We start from the raw sequence: 19364 nt of genomic DNA, 5'->3' as shown, positions 1-19364 counted from the left end.
CCACTGTCCTTGGAAATCTAGTCCATCCTGGCTCGCAATCACCCCCAGAACTGGGACATGTCCCATTTTCTTTTATTTATACAAAAAAAAGTTTCTTTTTAAATATAATTTAAGGACCCCTCCAAGCACCAGCGTCTGTCTCTGGTTTCCACCACAGCCCCCTTCCCCACACTTCCCTCACTGACACAGCTTGGGGGGATTTGGGGGGCAGGGAACCATCTGGGACTGTGGTGTGACCAAGGCACTGCTCTGGAAACAAGACACTTCGAAGGGTCCCTGTTTCAACCTTGGGCAAAGGAGGAGAGGAGAAACAGGTGCCCTCCAAAACAAAAAATAAGGACTGGGATGGCAGAAAAACAAAACAGAAAGAGGGGAGGGAGGGAATGAAGACCAAGAACAAAAAAATAAAACTCAAGAACCTTCAATATGAAGGCAGCAGATGGGGGAGGGGCATTTACAAGGAAGAATGATTGAGTTCGGTGGCAACAGCAGCAAGTCGGGGCATCAAAGATCAATGACTGTGTCATTGCATGACACCCCTTCCTGCCTCCTGGGACAGCGCTCCACTCCCAGCTGGCAGGCTGGTCACCCTCTCTTTGGTCTGCAAGAACATGCCCATGGAGGTGAGGGAGCACCTGGGGAGCCCTCTGGGGAAGCTGGGAGATTATGGGTGCTTCCTTTCCCTCTGGTCACACCCAGTTCTGAGGGAAAGGTGCCCTCACCCTGGGGTTTGGGGTTTCCCGCCCGGAGGGGACAGGATGTGATATAGCACAAACCCCAAGTCCTGTCTCTCCAAATTGCCAACTCTCCACACCTATGGGTTCAAAGTGCAATCCAGTGGGGCCAGGGATGGGGGCCTCTGTGAGACCCCACCCGACTTTACCCCAGGAAAAAGGGGAGGCCATGCCCCTGGGGTGAAGAATTCCTGGAGGTCAGTACTGAGGGGCTTGTCCTCCTGTCCCACCCGGAGCTCCAGGCTTGACTTGGGACTTCATATGCTGGACACTAGCCAAGATTTTCTTCTGGTGTCCAGCCAGAGTGACTCCAATTCGGAGCAGATCCCTGTGGAATAATAGGACTAAGTGAGCCATAGGGCTTGGGGGGGGGGGGCACCCTTCTTGCTTAGTTCCAGGCCCCCCACCCTTTCTCGGCTTTGGAATTGTCAGCCAATCAGGAAGGCCAGCAGGGCAGACGGGTAATAGGTCATTAGTTATAGGGCAGTTCCTATGTAGGTGCGGGTCAGGGGTGTGGGGGGGTGGCCTTGTGTGCAGCTGCAGTAGGTGGTGGGGCTGGGTCTCAGCTCGGTCTCTCCAAGGGGGGGCATCAGGGCGGAATTGCAGAAGCACAAAGTGGCAGGGGGAGAAAAGGCCGCACAAACTGCTTTAGAGGGGAAAGGAGAAGTGAGAATAAATAGGCCAGGAAGAGAGAAAGGAAGAACTGGGTGGAGGGGAAGGGGAAGCTCCTGGTTCCCGGAGTCTGAGATAAGGGACAAAGGAGGGTGAGACTGGATAGGACCCCGAGACAGGAGAAGCTGTAGCAGGTTAGGGAGGTGAGACCCTGGCCCAGCAGGGCAGGTGGGCAAGGGACTGGCCTTGCCAGGGTTCCTCTGACTCCAGACTTCTATTGCTATTACTCAAACCTGGGTAAGTAGAGGCCTTGGGAGAGAAATGGGAAGGCAGAAAGGAGGAGTCCCAGGGGCCAACCCGGGGAGAAGAGTTGTTTGGGAGGCCGTGGAATCATAAAACCATTTAACATTAAAGCCGGGAAGGATCTCCAAAACCTTCTCCTTTTATGGGTGGGAAAAGAGAAGCGGAGTTGACACGTTAGGGTGAGAGTTGGGTCTGGAATGTAGATAGAAGCACAAAGATAGATACAAACTGGGAGCGGAAGGGCTGACCCGGGCTGAGGTGGCTCCGGGAGATGAGTGGGGTGTGCTGATCCCCAAGGCCCCTGCGGGCAGCCCCGGTAGCTGTTACTACTTGGGGGGTTACTCTAGGGACGTAGGTGTTACTACTTGGGGGGTTGCTCTAGGGACACTCTGAAGTCCTTAGCTCTGCTCCACGGAGGGGATACTGGCCCTGGAGGTTGACCCCAAAGACCCCTGCTGAACCTAAGGGCCTGGCTCTGGCCCCCTCGCTGGCTGCCCCCAGGTGCCCTCTACTTTCGATCTCTTCCACTTACTCGGCGGAGATCTGGCTGACCAGCTCGAAAGAGCCAAACCCAGCTGCTGCAAAACTTTCTTCGTATCTCCCCATCTTGATGGCTCGAAGCCATTCGCCCACAGAGCCAAAAGCCGAATAGTGAGGTTGCCGCTGATCCAGGAGAGGGTGAGAGGCACTGCAGGGGGGAGGGGGGGAATGCTGACCTCTGCTCTGGGGGGGGGGGGGAATGGGGGAAGGAGGAGGGCTCTTCTTTGGGGTCCTCACCCGCCATTCTCCCTGGCCACGATTTTGAGGCTGGCAGGGTTCCGGATCATCTTGTCGAGGGCACTGACCACCTGGGGGAAGCGGGGCCGGGCATTCCGATCCTTCTGCCAACAGTCCAGCATGAGCTGGTGGAGGGAGGTGGGGCAGTCTGGGGGCGGGGGCAGCCGATAGTCCTGCTCAATGGCATTGATCACCTGGGTGATGGGAAGAAACACAGAGTGAGGCTGTCTCTCGCTGTCCCTGAAGAAGGGAGATGCCAAAGGGCATCCAGGAATGACAACATAGCCCATGCCAGGATGGGAGCTACAGCCCCCAGAATCACACATCTGGGAGTCCTTCTGGCTGTTCTTGAGGCTGGCTGTGGCTGTGGCTGGATACCCCAGAAGTTCTTGGGCTTTGATCTGGATGTGTAACCTCCAAATCCTGCCCTCCACACCTGTATCCCTGTGACCCAAATATGCTAGATCAGACTCTTCTGAGCAGATCACCTCTTCTTTGTGCCACGCCCCCCCAAACTGCCTGTAATGAGTCTGGAAACTTCCACCCCCACCCCATATTCCAGGTGAGAGAACACCCCAGAATGCTTGGTGGGACCCAGGGACACTTACGTCCTGATTGCTCATGTCCCAGTAGGGCCGTTCCCCAAAAGACATCACCTCCCACATCACAATCCCATAGCTCCAGGCGTCGCTGGCAGATGTGAACTTTCGGAAGGCAATGGCCTCAGGGGCCGTCCAACGGATGGGAATCTTTCCTCCCTGCAGGACGAGGAGGAAAAGATGGACTCAGGGACACCCAGGACCCAGGCACACAGCACCCGGCCCCCTGACTTTGCTCTTTTCCCCCTAGCTCAGGCCTTCTTTGTTTCTGGGACCTAAGTCCTCCCCTCCCCAATTCTGTTCTTTCCTTAAATATCCAGAAATTGATTCTCCTTCAGTCTGAACACGTATCCTGTCCTGGTCCAGAGCTGCAATTCCTCAGCCTCCTACCTTTCCAACCTGCCCTCCCCACGTAGCCCTGGGAATCTGGTTCATCCCCTGGTCCGCAGACTCACCAGAGAGCTCGTATAGGTGGGATCAGAAGAGTTCTCCTCCAGGAATCGGGAAAGGCCAAAGTCAGAGACCTTGCAGACTAGGTTGCTGTTGACCAGGATGTTGCGGGCAGCCAGGTCTCGGTGGACATAGCTCATCTCAGCAAGGTACCGCATGCCAGAGGCAATGCCCCGCAACATGCCCACCAGCTGGATGACCGTAAACTGCCCGTCGTTCAGCTGAACAACCAACAGGAAAGAGGAGCTTGGTTAGGACCGCTCTGCCCACTCTTCTCCCTCCCTGTGTTTCCTAAACCCTGTCATTTGCAGATCGGTCTCTCAACTCACCTGTAGGGAAGCCTACTAGCTTCCCCAGTTGAGCCCTCCTCCTCTCTCACCTTGCCTTCGATTAGCTCTTACTATGACATCATCATACAATGCCTATCCTCCTTCCTGTTTCAAAGATCTGCATTCGGGTCTTTCTTGATAAGACTATTAAGGAGATAAGCCAGGCACAGAGGTGCACACCTACAATGCCAGTGGTTCGGGAAGCCGAGGCAGGAGGATCATGAGTTCAAAGCCAGCCTCAGCAATTTAGCAAGGACCTAAGCAACTCAGTGAGACTGTCTCTAAATAAAATATAAAAAAGGATTGGGGGGTCTGGGGTTGTGGCTCAGTGGTGGAGGACTCGCCTCGTATGTGTGAGACCCTGGGTTCGATCCTCAGCAGCACCACATAAAAATAAATAATCATGTCTATATACAAAAAAGGGATTGGGGATGTGGCTCAGTGGTTTAGTGCCCCTGGGTTTAATCCCTGACACCAAAAAGAAAAAAAAAAAAGACAAGGAGATGATTTAAATTTTTTTTCTTCCATTTAACTTAGTACAGTGCTTTACACTCAGAAAATAACCAGTGCTTTTAATCTAACATGCTCCTTGGGTGACAGCCAGAGTCCGGACAGTTAGAAGTGTGCTCTGGGCTGCGTGTCTACCGGTAGAAATGTCTTCATCCTGATCCAGCCTCAAACTTCAGCACACTGTATGACTATGCAAGAGAACAGTGAGAAACTGGGGCACACAGCACCAAAGCTGAGGTCTAAAGCCCAACCTTGACTTTTTCAGAGTCTACTCTCTGGCTGGGGATATGGTAGAATGAGCGCTTGCCTGGTATGCACAGGCCCTGGGTTCAGTCCCTGCCCTGCAAAAACCAGAAACAAAACTCTCCAGAGTGTCCATCAGGTAAACTGACCAGGCAGACGGAATTAACTGATCCTACCTTCTGGTTCTGCTGGGTTACAAGGGACCCTCTGTAGCCCTGCAGGTTCAGGGACCCACAGGCCAAGAATCAAATTCTGGATTCATCCTCCAGTCCCGCACCCATCTGCCCTATGCTCCCCATCTCAGTTTATGAAAACGCCACTTAGCAGTGGTCAGGCAGGAGATCTCAGAGTTTCCTGGGATTCCTCCACGCTCACCTGCCACTTGCAATCCACAGGAATCTGCTGGCCCTGATGATTCCTAAATGTGTCCCCAGTCCAACCACTTTGCTCCACCCCTAAAGGGCTGCAGCAGTCTATTCACTGGCTGCTTGTGGTGGCACTGGCTCCCCAGCACCCTAAAGGGACCTCTTTCAATCATCTCACTGTCCAGCCTAAATTCCTCCAAAGGCGTCTCCTCCCACCCCCATTGCAAGACCTACTACTGCTCCTCTGCTCAACCTCACTAGCCTTTTTCTTTTTTCTTTTTGTATCAGGGTGCTCAACCACTGAGCCACAACCCCACCCCTTTTTATATTTTATTTAGAGACAGGGTCTTGCTGAATTGCTGAGACTGGCTTTGAACTCGTGATCCTCCTGCCTCAGCCTCCCCAGCCGTTGGGATGACAGGCGTGTACCACCACACCCTGCTACTAGCCTGTTTGTTAAACATGCAGAGTTCCTTCCGGCCTATTGTGGGTGTCCACTCTCATCCCGCACCTCGTCCCCATCTTCTCATGACTGGCTCTTTCTCGTCTACCCAAATGTCATCTCTTCTCCCTTCTACCTCCTCACCTCCCTGCAACACGACCTCTGTAGAGTCCCAACATCACATCACAGACTCCTTATGACCACAGGGAGGAGTAAGGCTGTCCTCTTGACACTCCAGGATCTGTCCCAGCAACACTTATATAGAAGGGGCCAAAGTGACTGTCCACCCATGGGACCCGTGTGAAATACAGGGCAGCCATAAATGTTTTATTTCCAACTTATCAAAACATCAGAAAGAGAAACGAGCTAAATGACCCCAGTAGGAGCTGGGTGCAGTGACACACATCTATGATCCCAGTGACTCTGGAGGCTGAGGCAGGAGATCACAAGTTCAAGGTCAGCCTGGGCAACTTAATAGGATCCTGTCTCAAAGTAAAAAATAAAAATGGCTGGGGGAAAAAAAAAAAGCTCAGTGGTAGAGCACCCCTGAGTTCAATCCCCAGGAAAGTAAAACCAAATAAATAAATAGCCCCACAAAGATGAACCCATATATTCAGAAGGTGGGACATTCATGGGGACAAGAAGCCCAGGTCCTCAGCATGTCAGTGTCATGACAAGCTCAGGTGCAATGTCTGGTCCTGAATTGGATCCTGGGTTTGAAATAACCAACAATAAAGGACATTTTGGGAACAAGTGGGAAAATGTGAATATCAACTGGATGTTCATTAGATGGTACTAAAGAATCATTGTAATTCTGTGAGATGCACTGTCATTTTACTATGCAGAAAAACATTTTGATTTTTATTTATTTTTATCTATTTTTAAATATTTATTTTTCAGTTACAGGTGGACACAATGTCTTTATTTTACTTTATGTGGTGCTGAGGATCGAACCCAGTGCCTCACACATGCTAGGAGAGCACTTTACCTCTGAGCCATAACCCTAGCCCTGATTTATTTTTAAAAGACACCCAGTAAAGCTTAAAATTCAGCAGAAGTGACAAAAATAAAATAAGTGCTTCCTGCCTCATCTCCCACCATCGTTCCAAGATCCCTCTGATTTTGTTTCTTTTTACACTGCAATGGTGTGTTTACTTATTTGAAAAGCTTGTTTGTTTACTTGTTAACTGCCATGAGACTGTCTGCTCTCCAAGAGCAGAAAACCCAGCTGCTGTACTCATGGCATTGTTCCCGGGGCCTGGGATAGGGGCCGGTGCATAACAGGTGCTCAGTAAATATTTGTCAAAAGAGCCAGGCGAGGTGGCGCACGCCTGTAATCCCAGCAGCTAGGAAGGCTGAGGCAGGAGGGTCGCGAGTTCAAAGCAGCCTCAGCAACTTAGTGAGGCACTAAGTGAGACGGTGTCTCTAAATAAAATACAAAAAGGGGCTAGAAATATGGCTCACTGGTTAAATGCTCAAGTTCAATCCCCAGTACCAAAAAATGTTTGTCAAAAGAATGACTGCTTCTCAGCTGGTCTTGCTCACTGCTCTTGTCCCCAGCCCCTACCTGTGTGGGGTCAGCTGGCCCCACACAGGTCCAAGGAAAGACTAGTCTCAGGAACTTGAACTTTCCTGAAGGAACAACCAAGCCAGAGCTTGGCCCGAGGAGAGGGCTGGCGGCTGATCTGGGCTCTGCTGTGCTGGGCTCTGATCCCCACTGACCCCTGCTGTTTGGCTGCCCTGGGGGGGTACAGGGTGGGTGTGGGTAGCGAGTGGGGTGTCTTACCCGCAGGAAAGAGTCCAGGGCTCCGTTCTCCATGAACTCAGTGAGGATCATAACAGGCACACTGTTGGTGACCACGCCCTCCAGGCGGATGATGTTGGGGTGCTCAAACTGGCCCATGATGGAGGCCTCGCTCAGGAACTCACGCCGCTGCCGTTCGGTGTAGCCCCCCTTTAGGGTCTTGATGGCCACACAGCTCTCCTTCTTCCCAGGGGCCTTCAGTCGCCCCCGGCACACCTCACCAAACTCGCCTTCAAGGGGGACACCAAGAATTGACTCCCCTCCTGCCTGGGTGCAGCCCTGCCATCCCTTCTGCCGCCGCCCCGCCCACTCCCAGATGCGCCCTCCTCTCACCTGCACCTATCACCTCCTCAATCTTCACATAGGAGACATCGATCTCTTTGGCGAACTCCCTCACAGCCTCATTGGGGTCTTCATATGTGAAGGGGTCAATGTAGACCTTCGTACCTGAGGGGTCACACAGGGGACCCTGTTAGCCAAGAGTGACTGCCATGGGACTCGGACACCCTGACTCGTGCTCACTGCTCAGGTCCCCAGCCCCGACCTCCCTTAGCAGAGGCCCACCTACCATGCCCGATGAGATACTGCCCGTGTTTGTCCGAGTATTCGGCCTCCCTCCCGTTGCTCTGCTTCCTGGAGCCAATGGGGAAGAAAAGGTAAACCGAGTCACATCTCTGCAGAAGGAGCAGGGGTCAGAGAAGACTTCAAAGGAAAACAGCCCAGTGGGGCAGACAGAAAGGCTGGCCCTGGAGCCCAAGGACAGGTGGCCATTCACCCAGGGCTTCCAGGGACCTCCAGGACCCTCCAGATACCCAAAACCCTTACCTGAGGCAGAGGACAGCAATGACAATGACCACCAGGACCAGGACCACACCAACGACCGCTGTGCCTGCTATCAGGGCCAGCTGCTCCCGCCAGCTCTCACTCTCTAGGGGAGGAGAGGCCCCAGTCAGTGGACCGCAAGGGCCCTGCAGCCCCAAGTCCCAGCCTCCAACAATGATCTGAGGTCTCCTGAGGACAGGCTCCAGCCCAGCAGCACAGGTCGGGGAGAGAACAATGGCCTTCAAACTGCCTTCCATATCCCATGGGCTCCTCGGAAGTCCCCCAGGACAAGGCGGGACATTTTTCAACTTTCTAACTGCCAGAGCGGTTTTAATTTGGTTTTGATCAGATTGGGATCCACAAAAAGTCTCATTTGAGTGAAAGATCAAAGATGAAAATTAAGATTTCTAACCAAAAAATGGAGACCCAAATGTCCACCAATCAATGAACGAATAAAGAAAATGTGCTATATTCACAAATTTCATACAATGCTTTTGTTTCGGTGGTACTGGGAATTGAATCCAGGGGTGCTTTACCACTGAGCTACATCCACAGTGCCCCCTTTTTTTGGGGGGTACACGGGGGATGGAACTCAGGGGCACTCAACCACTGAGCCCCATTCCCAGCCCTATTTTGTATTTTATTTAGAGACAGGGTCTCACTGAGTTGCTTAGCACCTAGAAGTTACTGAGGCTGGCTTTGAACTTGCATTTCTCCTGTCTCAGCCTCCCAAGCCTCTGGGATTACAGGCATGCGCCACCACGCCCGGCCCACAGCCCTTTTTATTTTTTATTTTAAGACAGGGTCTTAGGCTGGGGATGTGGCTCAAGCGGTAGCACGCTCGCCTGGCATTTGTGCGGCCCGGGTTCGATCCTCAGCACCACATACAAACAAAGATGTTGTGTCCGCCGATAACTAAAAAATAAATATTAAAAAATTCTTTCTCTCTCTCTCTCTTTCTAAAAAAAAAAAAAAAAAAAAAAAAAGACAGGGTCTCACTAATTTGTACAGACTGGCCTTCAACTTGCAATCCTCCTGCCTCAGCCTCCCCTCACCACATCGCCCAGCTCATACAATGGATTACTAGGATTAAAATTCAGCTGCAAAGAGGCTGGTCCCCTAGGTATGCGACTGTAATCCCAGTGATTCAAAAGGCTGAGGCAGGAGGATTGAAAGTTCAAGGCCAGCTTCAAAACTTAGTGAGACTTTGTCTTAAAGTAAAAGAAAGAAAACGGGGCTGGGGATGAGGCTCAGAGGTAGAGCGGCTCTGGATTCAACCCCCATTACCACAAAATATATAAAGAAATAAAACCAACACGTTACCTCATTTGATCCTCAAAGCCCCATGTAATAAAGGCTTCATGATTTTCCCATTTACTGGATGGGGAATCATGAGTGAAGGGCTGTTAAAGGTCACACGGCTGGTAAGCCACCAAGCCAACCTCACACCCAGATGTTGGTGTAGCTGGTTACGCCCTAGATGCTCCCTCTGCACTTGGCTGTGCCTCATGGGTTGAAAGAGGAAAATGAGGCTGTGACCCAAGAGCATCATGGGACAGAGGCACGGCCTCCTTCTGTGGCAGGGGCAGCACCCCAACCCTGGTCCAGCTCCCCAGGCTCACCATCCAGCTGGGTCTGACTGTGATGTTCCTGGCCAAAGGGCCCGTAGCCGGCCTCAGAGCGTGCCCGCACCTGGACGAGGTAGCTGGCTCCCCGCTTCAGCCCCCGAAGCTCAGCGCGGTTTTCTGAGGTCTTTAAAAACCGTACACTGCTTGGGCCCTCTGCACCCTGCTCAGGAGGAAGAGGCTGTAAGACAATCTCCAGCTGCCACCATTCTTCCTGCCCCACCCCAACCCCTGTGCCCATTGGCCCTGTGAGTGGCGGGACCACCCACTTAAGAGCTCACCCAACCTCTGTGCTGCGTGTTTTGCACTCATTATGTCAACCTAACCCTTGCAGCAATTCTGTGATGCTGATACTGTTGTCACTAGTTCACAGATGAGAAAACTGAGGCTCAGAGAGGCCAAAGGGCTGGCCTAAGGTCACACAGCAAATGCCCACCTGATGCCTGCAATTCAGGTGGCACTGCCATGAATGCCAGATCCACAAATCACCACCACCACCAGGGCCAGAGCCTGGTCTTACCTTCTCATGGTACTTGACCTCGTAGTCCAGAACAGCCCCACTGGGCGCTCGTGGCACAGCCCATGCCAAGCTCAAACTGCTGGGTGATGACCGTGTCACACGGATGTCAGACACTGCAGGGGGCACTGTGAGAGACAGGCAGCCATGGGCCCCGGCTGCGAGGCAGACCTAGCCCTCATATTGCTCTGCAGGCTACACCTGATTCAGTCCTCAGGCTGTTTCAAGAACATCTTTGGACCGCCTCTGCCCCTAGCCTTCTCTGGAGCCCGACCTGTCCTTAACTCTCCAGCCTCCCTTCTCCTCCATTTCTGGTCCCACAAGCCTTGGCCCTCCGTACCTCCCAGGGATCCCACTCCCACTCCCGCCTCCTACCCCCTCCAAATCTCACCCTCCCGGTCGGTGGTGACGTTGACAGGCTCAAATGGGACAGGCCCTGTGGCTAAAGAGGACACGCCATTCAAGGCAGTGACCTCAAAAGTATAGGTGAAGTCAGGACGCAGCCCTCGAATAGCCACCCAGGGCTCCACCAGGTCCCGGGGGCCGGGGTCAAAGGTCAGGTCTCCCCCACAGGGCAGGCAGGACCCCCCTGGACGACACTCTCGGCAGCGAAGTGCGTAGGTGAGGTCGTCCCGGCCGCCAGACTCGAGGGGCGCACTCCATTCCAGGTGCAGGGAGGAGCCATTCAGATGGGGAACCACACTTCTTGGAGCAGAAGGAGGGGCTGTAGGAAATCAGGGGGTCAGACAGAGAGGGGGAGGGCAGCCAGGGAACATGCAGACATGGAGAGGGCAAGGGGCCATGGGGAAGCTGGGAAGGATGAGGGCTGTGATGGGGTCCACCCCAGAAGTCCATACTCCCTCCCTGATAAATGGTACCGGGCTGATGGTCACTTACTGGTGCAGGGTGCGCCTTGGGGGTCCGCACGGGCCCGGTAGTACCCAATGCGGCACTGGCAGACAGAGGACCCGATGGTGTTAGAATGGCTGTTGGCCGGACATGGCTGGCAGGACCCCTCTCCTGACTCGGGCTTGAAGGTGCCCTGGCCACAGGCTAAGAAGAAGAGGAGAGAGTGAGTGGGTTATCAAAAACATGACGGACACAGGCACTATGGTGCACACCTGTGATCCCAGAAAGCCAGGAGGGCAAGACAGGAGGATCAAAAGTTCAAAGGCAACTTCAGGAACTTAGGGAGACCCTGTCTCAAAATAGGAAATAAAAAAAGGACTGGGGCCAGGTGCTGTAGCATATGCCTGTAATCCTAGAGGCTCAGGAGGCTGAGGCAGGAGGAGTGCAAGTTCAAAGCCAGCCTCAGCAACTCAGCAAGGCCCTGTCTCTAAATAAAATACAAAATAGGGTTGGGGTGTGGCTCAGTGGTTGAGTGCCCCTGAGTTCAATCCCCAGTACCAAAAAAAAAAAAAAAAAAGTCCAGCTACCTCTAAGGTTGCATGTAATGCTAAGGTGGAATGGCAGACATCAGAAACCTCTGCTCTGCCAGAGAAACCGAAACCTCCTTTTGGATAAGGGGTTGTAACCTTTTCTAACCCCGACCTTGGCAGCAGTCTAGTACAGCCCTCAGACCCCTGCTCGGAATAACGATGTGAAATACACAACACGAAACACACAGGAATGGGCTGGGGATGTGGCTCAAGTGGTAGCGCGCTCGCCTGGCATGCGTGCGGCCCGGGTTCGATCCTCAGCACCACATACAAAACAAAGATGTTGTGTCCACCGAGAACTAAAATAAATAAATATTAAAAAAAAAAAAAAAAGAAACACACAGGATTACCAAGGAAACCAAGTAAGCTACAACACAATGATCAAAGGATTAAAGGAAACAAATTTGTGATGTAGCAACCAATGTATTTCTTGGTTAGCAAGAAACAGGGGCAGGCTGGGCGCGGTGGCACACGCCTATAATCCCAGCAGCAGCTTGGGAGGCTGAGGCAGGAGGATCATGAGTTCAAAGCCAGCCTCAGCAAAAGAGAGGTGCTAAGCAACTCAGTGAGACCCTGTCTCTAAATAAAATACAAAATAGGGCTGGGGAAGTGGCTCAGTGGTCAACTGCCCTTGAGTTCAATCCCTGGTACTAAAAAAAAAAAAAAAAAAAATACAGGGCAGGTCTCAACCTCGTGACACTGAGGTCATGATGAGCAATGACAATATTCTGAGATCCTGTGGCACCTGGAATGGGCTGTAAAACCTATGAAGTAGATAATGCATCAGCCTCAAATCCTACTTCAAATACTGGAGCTCACATCCCGTAGGGCATGAGTGGCTAATTTTAGGTAAAAGCCGTGAAAATAAAGTCTTTTTCCCCCTCCACCACAGTTCACAGGTACCCTCCATTCTACCTACAAAGCCCAGGTTAGGAAGACCTGCCCTAGCCAGACACAGTAGCCAACTCAGGAGGCTGAGGCAGGAGGATCTCCTGAGCTCAGGAGTTCGGGGCCAGCCTGGGGAAAAGAGTGAGACCCCCATCTCAGAAAAGCAAACAGAGAAGCTCTGCTCGAAAGAAAGGACAAATGAGAACTTATTGAGTCCAAGAAAACCCACAAGGAACCAGAATGGAAACTATATGTCCTGTCCTGAGCCCAACAAGGTGTCCCCCTTACTCAAGAACAGTCTTCCAGACCAGCTTCCAGAAAGCAACCAAAAGAAGATGAGTTGGACAGAGTAAGGGAGAAGTCCTGGAATCAAGAGGAGCTCAAAACTTAGCTGGAGGCTTTGAAAACTAAGTGGTCAGAGAGTAAAGAATGTGGAAAAGTTTAAGATTGGGGTGCAGGACCCTCTCGAAAGGCACAAGCAAGCTTCTAGTCCTCACCTCGGCACTTTGTATTCCCCTCGGTGGCCTCGAACCCTGGGTTACAGTTGCAGCCGATGACCGGCTGCTCGGCCCACTGGCCATCCTCTCGACAGTAGAGGCTGGGGCTGGGGCCAGGGGCAGGGACAGCGTCTGCTACACAGCTCCCAGCCACAGGCACCACAAGCTCCCGAGGTACAGTCTCTGGGAAGTGGGTCAGGTTCACCGTCAGTGGGGGGCACTTCTTGTAAAAGAGGTGCAGTGACAGCAGGGCCATGCAGGCGCCCTGGTCCTGGAAGGCCAGGTAGAAGCCGGCCTTGCTGAGCGGGCCCAGACGCAGCGTCTTGACGTTCACCTTCCCAGTCGCCTCAGCCCCGGGGCGCTTCCTTGTGAGATGCTCCGCAGCCACTGTGTCCACCTGCAGGGTGGAGGGAGACTTACTGCCGTTGTCCCCAGCTCCTCTGATTTTCTGGTAGACTGACTTCATCCCAGCTCCGCGTTCCTTGACCTCCTTGGTTCCTATTCTGGAACATTCCCACTGCCTTCCCCAATATGAACGTTCCTGCAGGTCCCAAAGCTGTCCATTCATCCTTGCTCAGTTCCTATGATGTGTCCAACCCCCCAAAACCCCCTTTCCAGTCATTCACATGTTCTACAAACATTTATGGACATACAGGCCATGCCAGGGCCTGACCCCAGCTAAGGAGACAGAAATGAATGAACCACAGTAGTGACAGGCACGTGCACAGACTGATATAGGACCCAGGGCAGGAAGAATCAATCGGTCCCAGTAGGATGAGTGGGACCTGAGTGCTGGAACTTAAAAAGACAAGTTGCTTCCGGAAACTAACAAGTGCCCCTGCCAAAGGCCTTGGAAGCTCATCCATGGCGCTCGCTGGGTACCTTGATGTAGGGGTTCTCCATCCAGGCCGGCGTGAGGGCTGTGGCTGTGTCTGCATCGCTCTCATAGTAGAAGACGGTGAAAGTCTCCTTGCAGGAACGGCCGGCCCGCGGCAGAGACAGGCACTCGAGCATGGTGAAGCGCAGCGTGGCGTACACGTGCACAGCGCCGCGACGAGGGACCCAGCCCGTCCGCAGCCAGTGAGCCAGGCCTGGGGCTCGCTGCAGGTCGCACACCTCATACGTGCGCACACTGTGCTGCTCCTCGTCCAGGCCGCTCAGCTCCTCCCACTGTGCGAAGAGCAAGAACTGGGCTCAGGGGTGTCCCTCCCAGGGTGAGGAGGGATGATGGACAGATGGTCGCAGGGGCTGAGGGAGCTAGAAGCGGCTTGGAGGAACCCCAGTTCAACCTGCCTCCAGCTAGGGGTAGGGGTGGCATGGGAAGCAAGTGGCTTGGCGCCCCCCCTCCCTCAGTTTCCCTCCTGGGCCCCAGTTCCTAGTTCCAGCTCTTACCTGGCCCTCCACCTGAGGGAATGTCACCCACTTCAGATCGGCAGTTTCCAATTTTGTGTTCAGTAAAGTCTCTAAGAGAGACAGAGAGACCAAGTCAGGATTTGCAGTGTGGAGGTGGGGGACCCAAAGACCAGATCTCTTAGGCAGGAGATTCTGTGTAGCTCCAAGCTGGAGTCAGGGGACAGGAGGAGGGGTCAAGCCATCCCCTTTGCTCCCCCTCTGACATCATGCCTCTGGTTTTAGTGCCAACTCCATCTGCGGCAGCTGGCAGTAACCATGCTGATCTCAGGACTGGAGGAAGGAGGGTTCTAATGCTTGAAGGGGAAAAGGTCCATGGCTCACAAAGTGTTAAGAGAACTCTGCTCTGGCACAGACCCCACGTGGGCAGGGGGGCTGCTGGCGCCCACCATGGTCCCTATAGAATAGCCTCAAGCTCTACTTCCCCTTGCCAAAGTCCCAGAGTTGGCCTCCCTGCCATCCCAACTCCACTCCTCTTCCAAGTCCCCACCCCCCTTTCACACCAAACACTCCAGCCCTTCCCTCCTTCAAGGTGGTGCTGTACCCCTGAAGCACAGCTGCCCCCCCTTCCCACACTTTACTGCCATCAGAAGAGGAAGTGCTGGAGGCCAGGACGCTTGGGTTCCCGCCCTGGCTCCTGCCAGAGTTCTCACATCTGGATTTGGTTACGGGAAGGAAAAGGGAGGAGATTTTAGGGGTGTGGGGTAGGGGTGAACACACCTGGTTGGGCCGGGCATCATGGAGGGGAGGGGGCAGGGCATTGACGGAAGGAGGGGGATTAGGAGAAACTTGCAGCCTCTCGCAGCAGAGGGTGGAGGGAGGGTGGGGGAATCCCCACAGAGGCCAGGGCAACGTGGGGGGCAAGAGACTGGGGACCTGGGAGAAGCAGACAGAGCCTTCCCAGGGAAGCCAGCAACACACCTGGAACAGGGACGGCCCACCCCCATAGGGGTTGCAGGGGAGAAAGGGTGGGGCAGCCACCAGATGATGTCCAGTGGGCAGGGGGCAGGCAGGAACCTGACCAGCTCAAGGTGAGGCCCAAGGCCCTCATGGGTGGCAGGAGACAGCCCAGCATGTTGGGGACAGGATGCCCGGGTTCTGGGAAGCGGGTGGATAGAGGCTGCCGTCTCCACCCTCCATTGTTCCAGCGTGGATAGTGTTTTCCTGTCTCCAATTTACACACTGTCTCTGCTTCAGGGCTGTCCTAGGTGCTTGGAGAGCTGGCTCACTTTCTCTCCCGTCTCAGACCTGCCATCTCCAACTCTGATCAGTCAGTTAATTTGCCTCTCTTCTCTTTCCCCCACTCTCTGCTCACCTCCATTTCTCTGTCACTCTCTCCTTCCTCGGCTATCTCCCACCTTACAACTCCCCTAAAGGTACACCTCGGTGCTGGGCAAATTACTTAACATTTCTAAGCCTCAGTCTCCTCATCGGTACAATGGCGGCAACAGGACCTCCCTCTCCCAGGTTGCAGAAAGTGAAGATAAAAGATAAGGTGTGTAAAGCAAATTCGCTCCTCATAGTCATGGGGCTTGGAAAGCACCAGGGTAACAGGCATGAGATTAGGCATTTCCTCTTTGCATCTCCCCATCATGCTTTGTCCTGAAGGTTTCTCAGCCCCCTTGGCCGCCTCTTCCCATGGCCCACAGTTCTTCTCTTCTGGTGTCTCTGAGCAGGGCGTCTCTGCTCATTCCCTCCCATACTCAGCCTTTGATCCCCAGCCCAGAGCAGCACACTGCCCAGCTAGGGGAGAAGGGTTTTCCAACTGGCTTTGATTCCTCCAGTCAGCAGCCCCCCATGGCCCACTCCCCAGAGACCCTTTGATTCTCAGCAGTGAAAGGGAGGGGGCCTCACCAAAAGGAGATTAGGGATGCAAGAAGAGGGTTTAGAGGACTCCTGGCTGCCCCTCCAGAGGAGGGGGAGGAGGGGAGAGAGTCTCATGGACTTTGAATAAATATTTGGACAGGCATACAGCAAAAAATTAGAAACCTGTTGTCTAGAGGCTTAGGTAGCTGGGCTGAGTGGGGATGACTTAGGGCCATCTAGGGCAGCTTCTGCTGGCACTCAGAGGTGGAGGGAAGCCGAGGACTCAAGCAGAGAAGGGGGCCAGATGGCATCTGAAGGGATGCGGGTACAGCCTGGGGAAATGCAGGAGGGGGCCCCCTGGGTAAAGGCAGTGGCCTGGCAAGCCATTTGGGGGTCTGGAGTGTGACTGGAGAGTGTCCATACTGACGGGGTTGAGGAGTTGTAGGATCCAGGTGTGAAAGCTAAGGAATTGGCGGTGGGGGTCGTTTTATGGCCTAGCACATAGTTCTGCTGGTCTGCAGTTGTTCCTGCAGGAACGTCCCTCCTTCATGTCTGGCCCGAGGTGGGAAGTGGGTTAGAAACTTTGGGGATAGTTTTGAAGACTGGGGTGGGGAGGAAAGGCAAAGCTGCCAGGGGCCTCTGGCGTTAGGGGTAGGAGTTTGGGGAGCCTGGGGTAGGGGAACGTCCGGGTCGGAGCTCGACTCCATCTCTTTCCCAAACAAAAGAAAACTCCACTCCCCGCCGGGCCGCCTCCTCCCCGCCCCCTCCCGCTCCAGCACTATTGGTCCGAAGCGTTTGGGGTCAGGGTGCCCCGGTAGGTACAGGGAGAGGTCAGCCCCTCCAATCCGAGGCCCAACTTTGGGGGCCCCAGAAATGGCGGGGTGCCCCGAAGGAAACTCACCTTCTAAAGCGGCGGTGAGCGAAGCCCAGCAGAGCAGCGCCCGGAGCTCCATGGCGCCGCCTCACTCGGGTTGGATCCGATCCGAGTTTGGGGGGCCCTAGCCCCCCCAGGTCTGACCCTCCCCTGGGCGGGTGGACGCCAACTCCCCGCGCGGGACTCTCGATCGGGGCCCTCAGCGCTGGCCCATGCGGGCGCGCGGGGCACCCGGCGGCGGCGCCCAGGTGTGGCCCCGTGTCCCTGCCGCGCGCGCAGGAGGCGTCCTGGGGGCGTCCTGGCAGTGGGAGCGCTGGGCGGGCGCAGATCGAGACGTGGCTGGAGTCGGGGTCCCTTCGGGGCCTCGGGGTCCCGCCCCGGCTGGCTGGAAGTGGGCCGGCCGCTCGCGGTCTCCCCCCCTCCCTGGAGTGGCGCTGCTCGCGCCTCCCGGCCAAGTGCGCTCCGCGCGGGCGGGGAGGGTGGGAGCCCGAGCTGGGACTGAGCGGGAGGGAGGGAGACTACAGCGCGGGGCCGGGCGGGCCGGGCCGGGAATGGGACTGGGCCGGGCGGTGCCTGCCCGGGAGGGAGGGGCGTGCAGGGGGCGGGGGCAGCTCCCCCCAGCCCAGGCTCAACGAGGGGGCCAGGCGGGCTGATTGGCTCGCAAGCTGCTGAATAATTCATGAGGGAAGCGGAGCTGGGAGCCCAATGGAGCAGGTCGGGAAGTTGAGAGAAAGTTTGGAGAAGGGGGAGGGGCGGCGGGCGGGGAGCCGGAGGACAGCCCAGACGTGCGCTGTGGCCGTGCGCCCTGCTTGGGACCGCGCGTGTTGGGGCCAGGGTCCTGGGACCCTCGGGACAGGCCCGAACCCAGCAGGCACCAAAGAGCAGAGAAACACGCAGCAACGCGAAGAGCCGCACCGAGGTGCGAGTAAATGTGCATACGAAGCTCATTCTGACCTTGCTGTGCACTTCAGATTCCAGGCCTGGATGTGCCCACTGTCCCCGAATTGGTGCAGGAGACTGCATTTGGGGGAAAGGGGAGGGAGAAAGGGGTAGAGGCTTTTGAGAATGGAGGACCTCCCAGAAGTCCCCAGGCAATAATTGCAGCTGACGTTCTGTGACGTTCAACTTCATGCACATTAAGTATTGAGGTCCTACTGTGCGTGCAACCCAGAGCTGAAATGTGCAGAGAGGGCAGGGGAACTAGGCTGAGATGAAGAGGAATCTAGAAAAAACAAGGAAGCAAGGGTAAATAAAAGGTAGGCGTAACCGATGGTGATGGTCCGGATAGCTCCAAATCACTCTTCTCACTCTCACTCTTGTGTGGGCGCGGGGCGGGAGTGGGGTTGTGGGGGGTGTCCCTGCCGCCCGCAGCCACGACCCAGAGGACTGGGGCTGGAGGGGCTGCTGCTGCTGTCTTTCCTGAGGCTGTTTCCTGTCCGTCTCCTGGGGGCCCTCAGGATGACTGGGAGGGGCCCTTCCTCTCATTGCCAACTCCCCCTATCCATCAGTTAGAGGGGAGGGTCCAGGAAAGCCATGTTCCTCCCACCAATCTCCCTTCTACTTCGGGTGTCTATAGTGGAGGTTCCAGGGTGCTGCTGCCAGAGTCCGGCCCCCAAGGGCTAGAAGGAAAGAGCTTAGACTGAAGATAATCAAGGAGGACAGTATCTGGAGGCACTGAGGAGCCAAGTCACAGGGAAGGAGGCATCCGGGACACCTGGGGGCTGTCAAGAGCCCTAAGCCCCCAGAGACTACAGCCGGCCCTGGATGACCTCTTGTCCCTGTGCACTTATCTTCCTGACACAAGTGGTGCTCCACACACCCCTGCCCTTCCTCGCTGCCCAGCCTAGGTCCTGCTCGGGGTAGGGGGTCACAGAGGGCAGGAAACAGCCGGCTTGGCTGGAGCCAGGCAGACCGGCTGGGGCTGGGAATTCCCTCCTCCCTCCCCATCCAGACTCAGTCTTCCCTGCTTGTATCCAGCTCCTCCCTCCTGTTTATCCACACCCACACTGCCTCTGCACCAGGATTTGAATCTCTCACTTTTGTCTTCAACCTCTGGGTGGGCTCTGCCCTCCATGCACCCCCTGCTCCAGGCCTTGGATTGCTTAATTTTTCTCATTTAGTGGGAGATAAAGTTCACTATGCAGAGAGGAGTCAGCCTGAGTGGTGAGGAGACAGGGGCCCCTGCACAGGGAAATGAGGCCTGGTGACTCTGAGGGATGAAGAGGTAATACAGCTTTAGTCAGACCAGGACCCTATGTACTTCACCCCTGGGGATCAGTGCCCCTCATCTAGAGGGAAGACAAAGAAAGCCCCAGTTA

The 19364-nt window shown here is 54.9% G+C and overlaps 1 protein-coding gene across 1 annotated transcript; it reads right to left on the bottom strand.

The window, feature by feature from the left end:
* Positions 1–55: 55 nt before the first annotated feature.
* EPHB4 (EPH receptor B4) lies at positions 56–17596 on the bottom strand. Its single transcript, XM_081299431.1, has 17 exons — positions 17074–17596; positions 14349–14419; positions 13839–14126; positions 12957–13353; positions 11030–11185; positions 10524–10856; positions 10136–10260; positions 9613–9778; positions 7994–8096; positions 7737–7801; positions 7502–7615; positions 7151–7398; positions 3481–3696; positions 3035–3184; positions 2427–2620; positions 2182–2337; positions 56–1062 (listed from the first exon to the last, which is right to left on the bottom strand). The coding sequence occupies exons 1-17, from the start codon at positions 17123–17125 to the stop codon at positions 933–935; spliced, it is 2964 nt and encodes a 987-aa protein (XP_081155557.1). The 5' UTR covers positions 17126–17596; the 3' UTR covers positions 56–932.
* Positions 17597–19364: the final 1768 nt, after the last annotated feature.

This window comes from Spermophilus citellus (genome assembly GCF_964194105.1).
Source record: "Spermophilus citellus genome assembly, chromosome: 6".
In the NCBI taxonomy this organism is placed as follows: Eukaryota; Metazoa; Chordata; class Mammalia; order Rodentia; family Sciuridae; genus Spermophilus; species Spermophilus citellus.
Note: the sequence above shows the minus strand (reverse complement) of the source record. Positions and strands in the feature narration are given on the sequence as shown.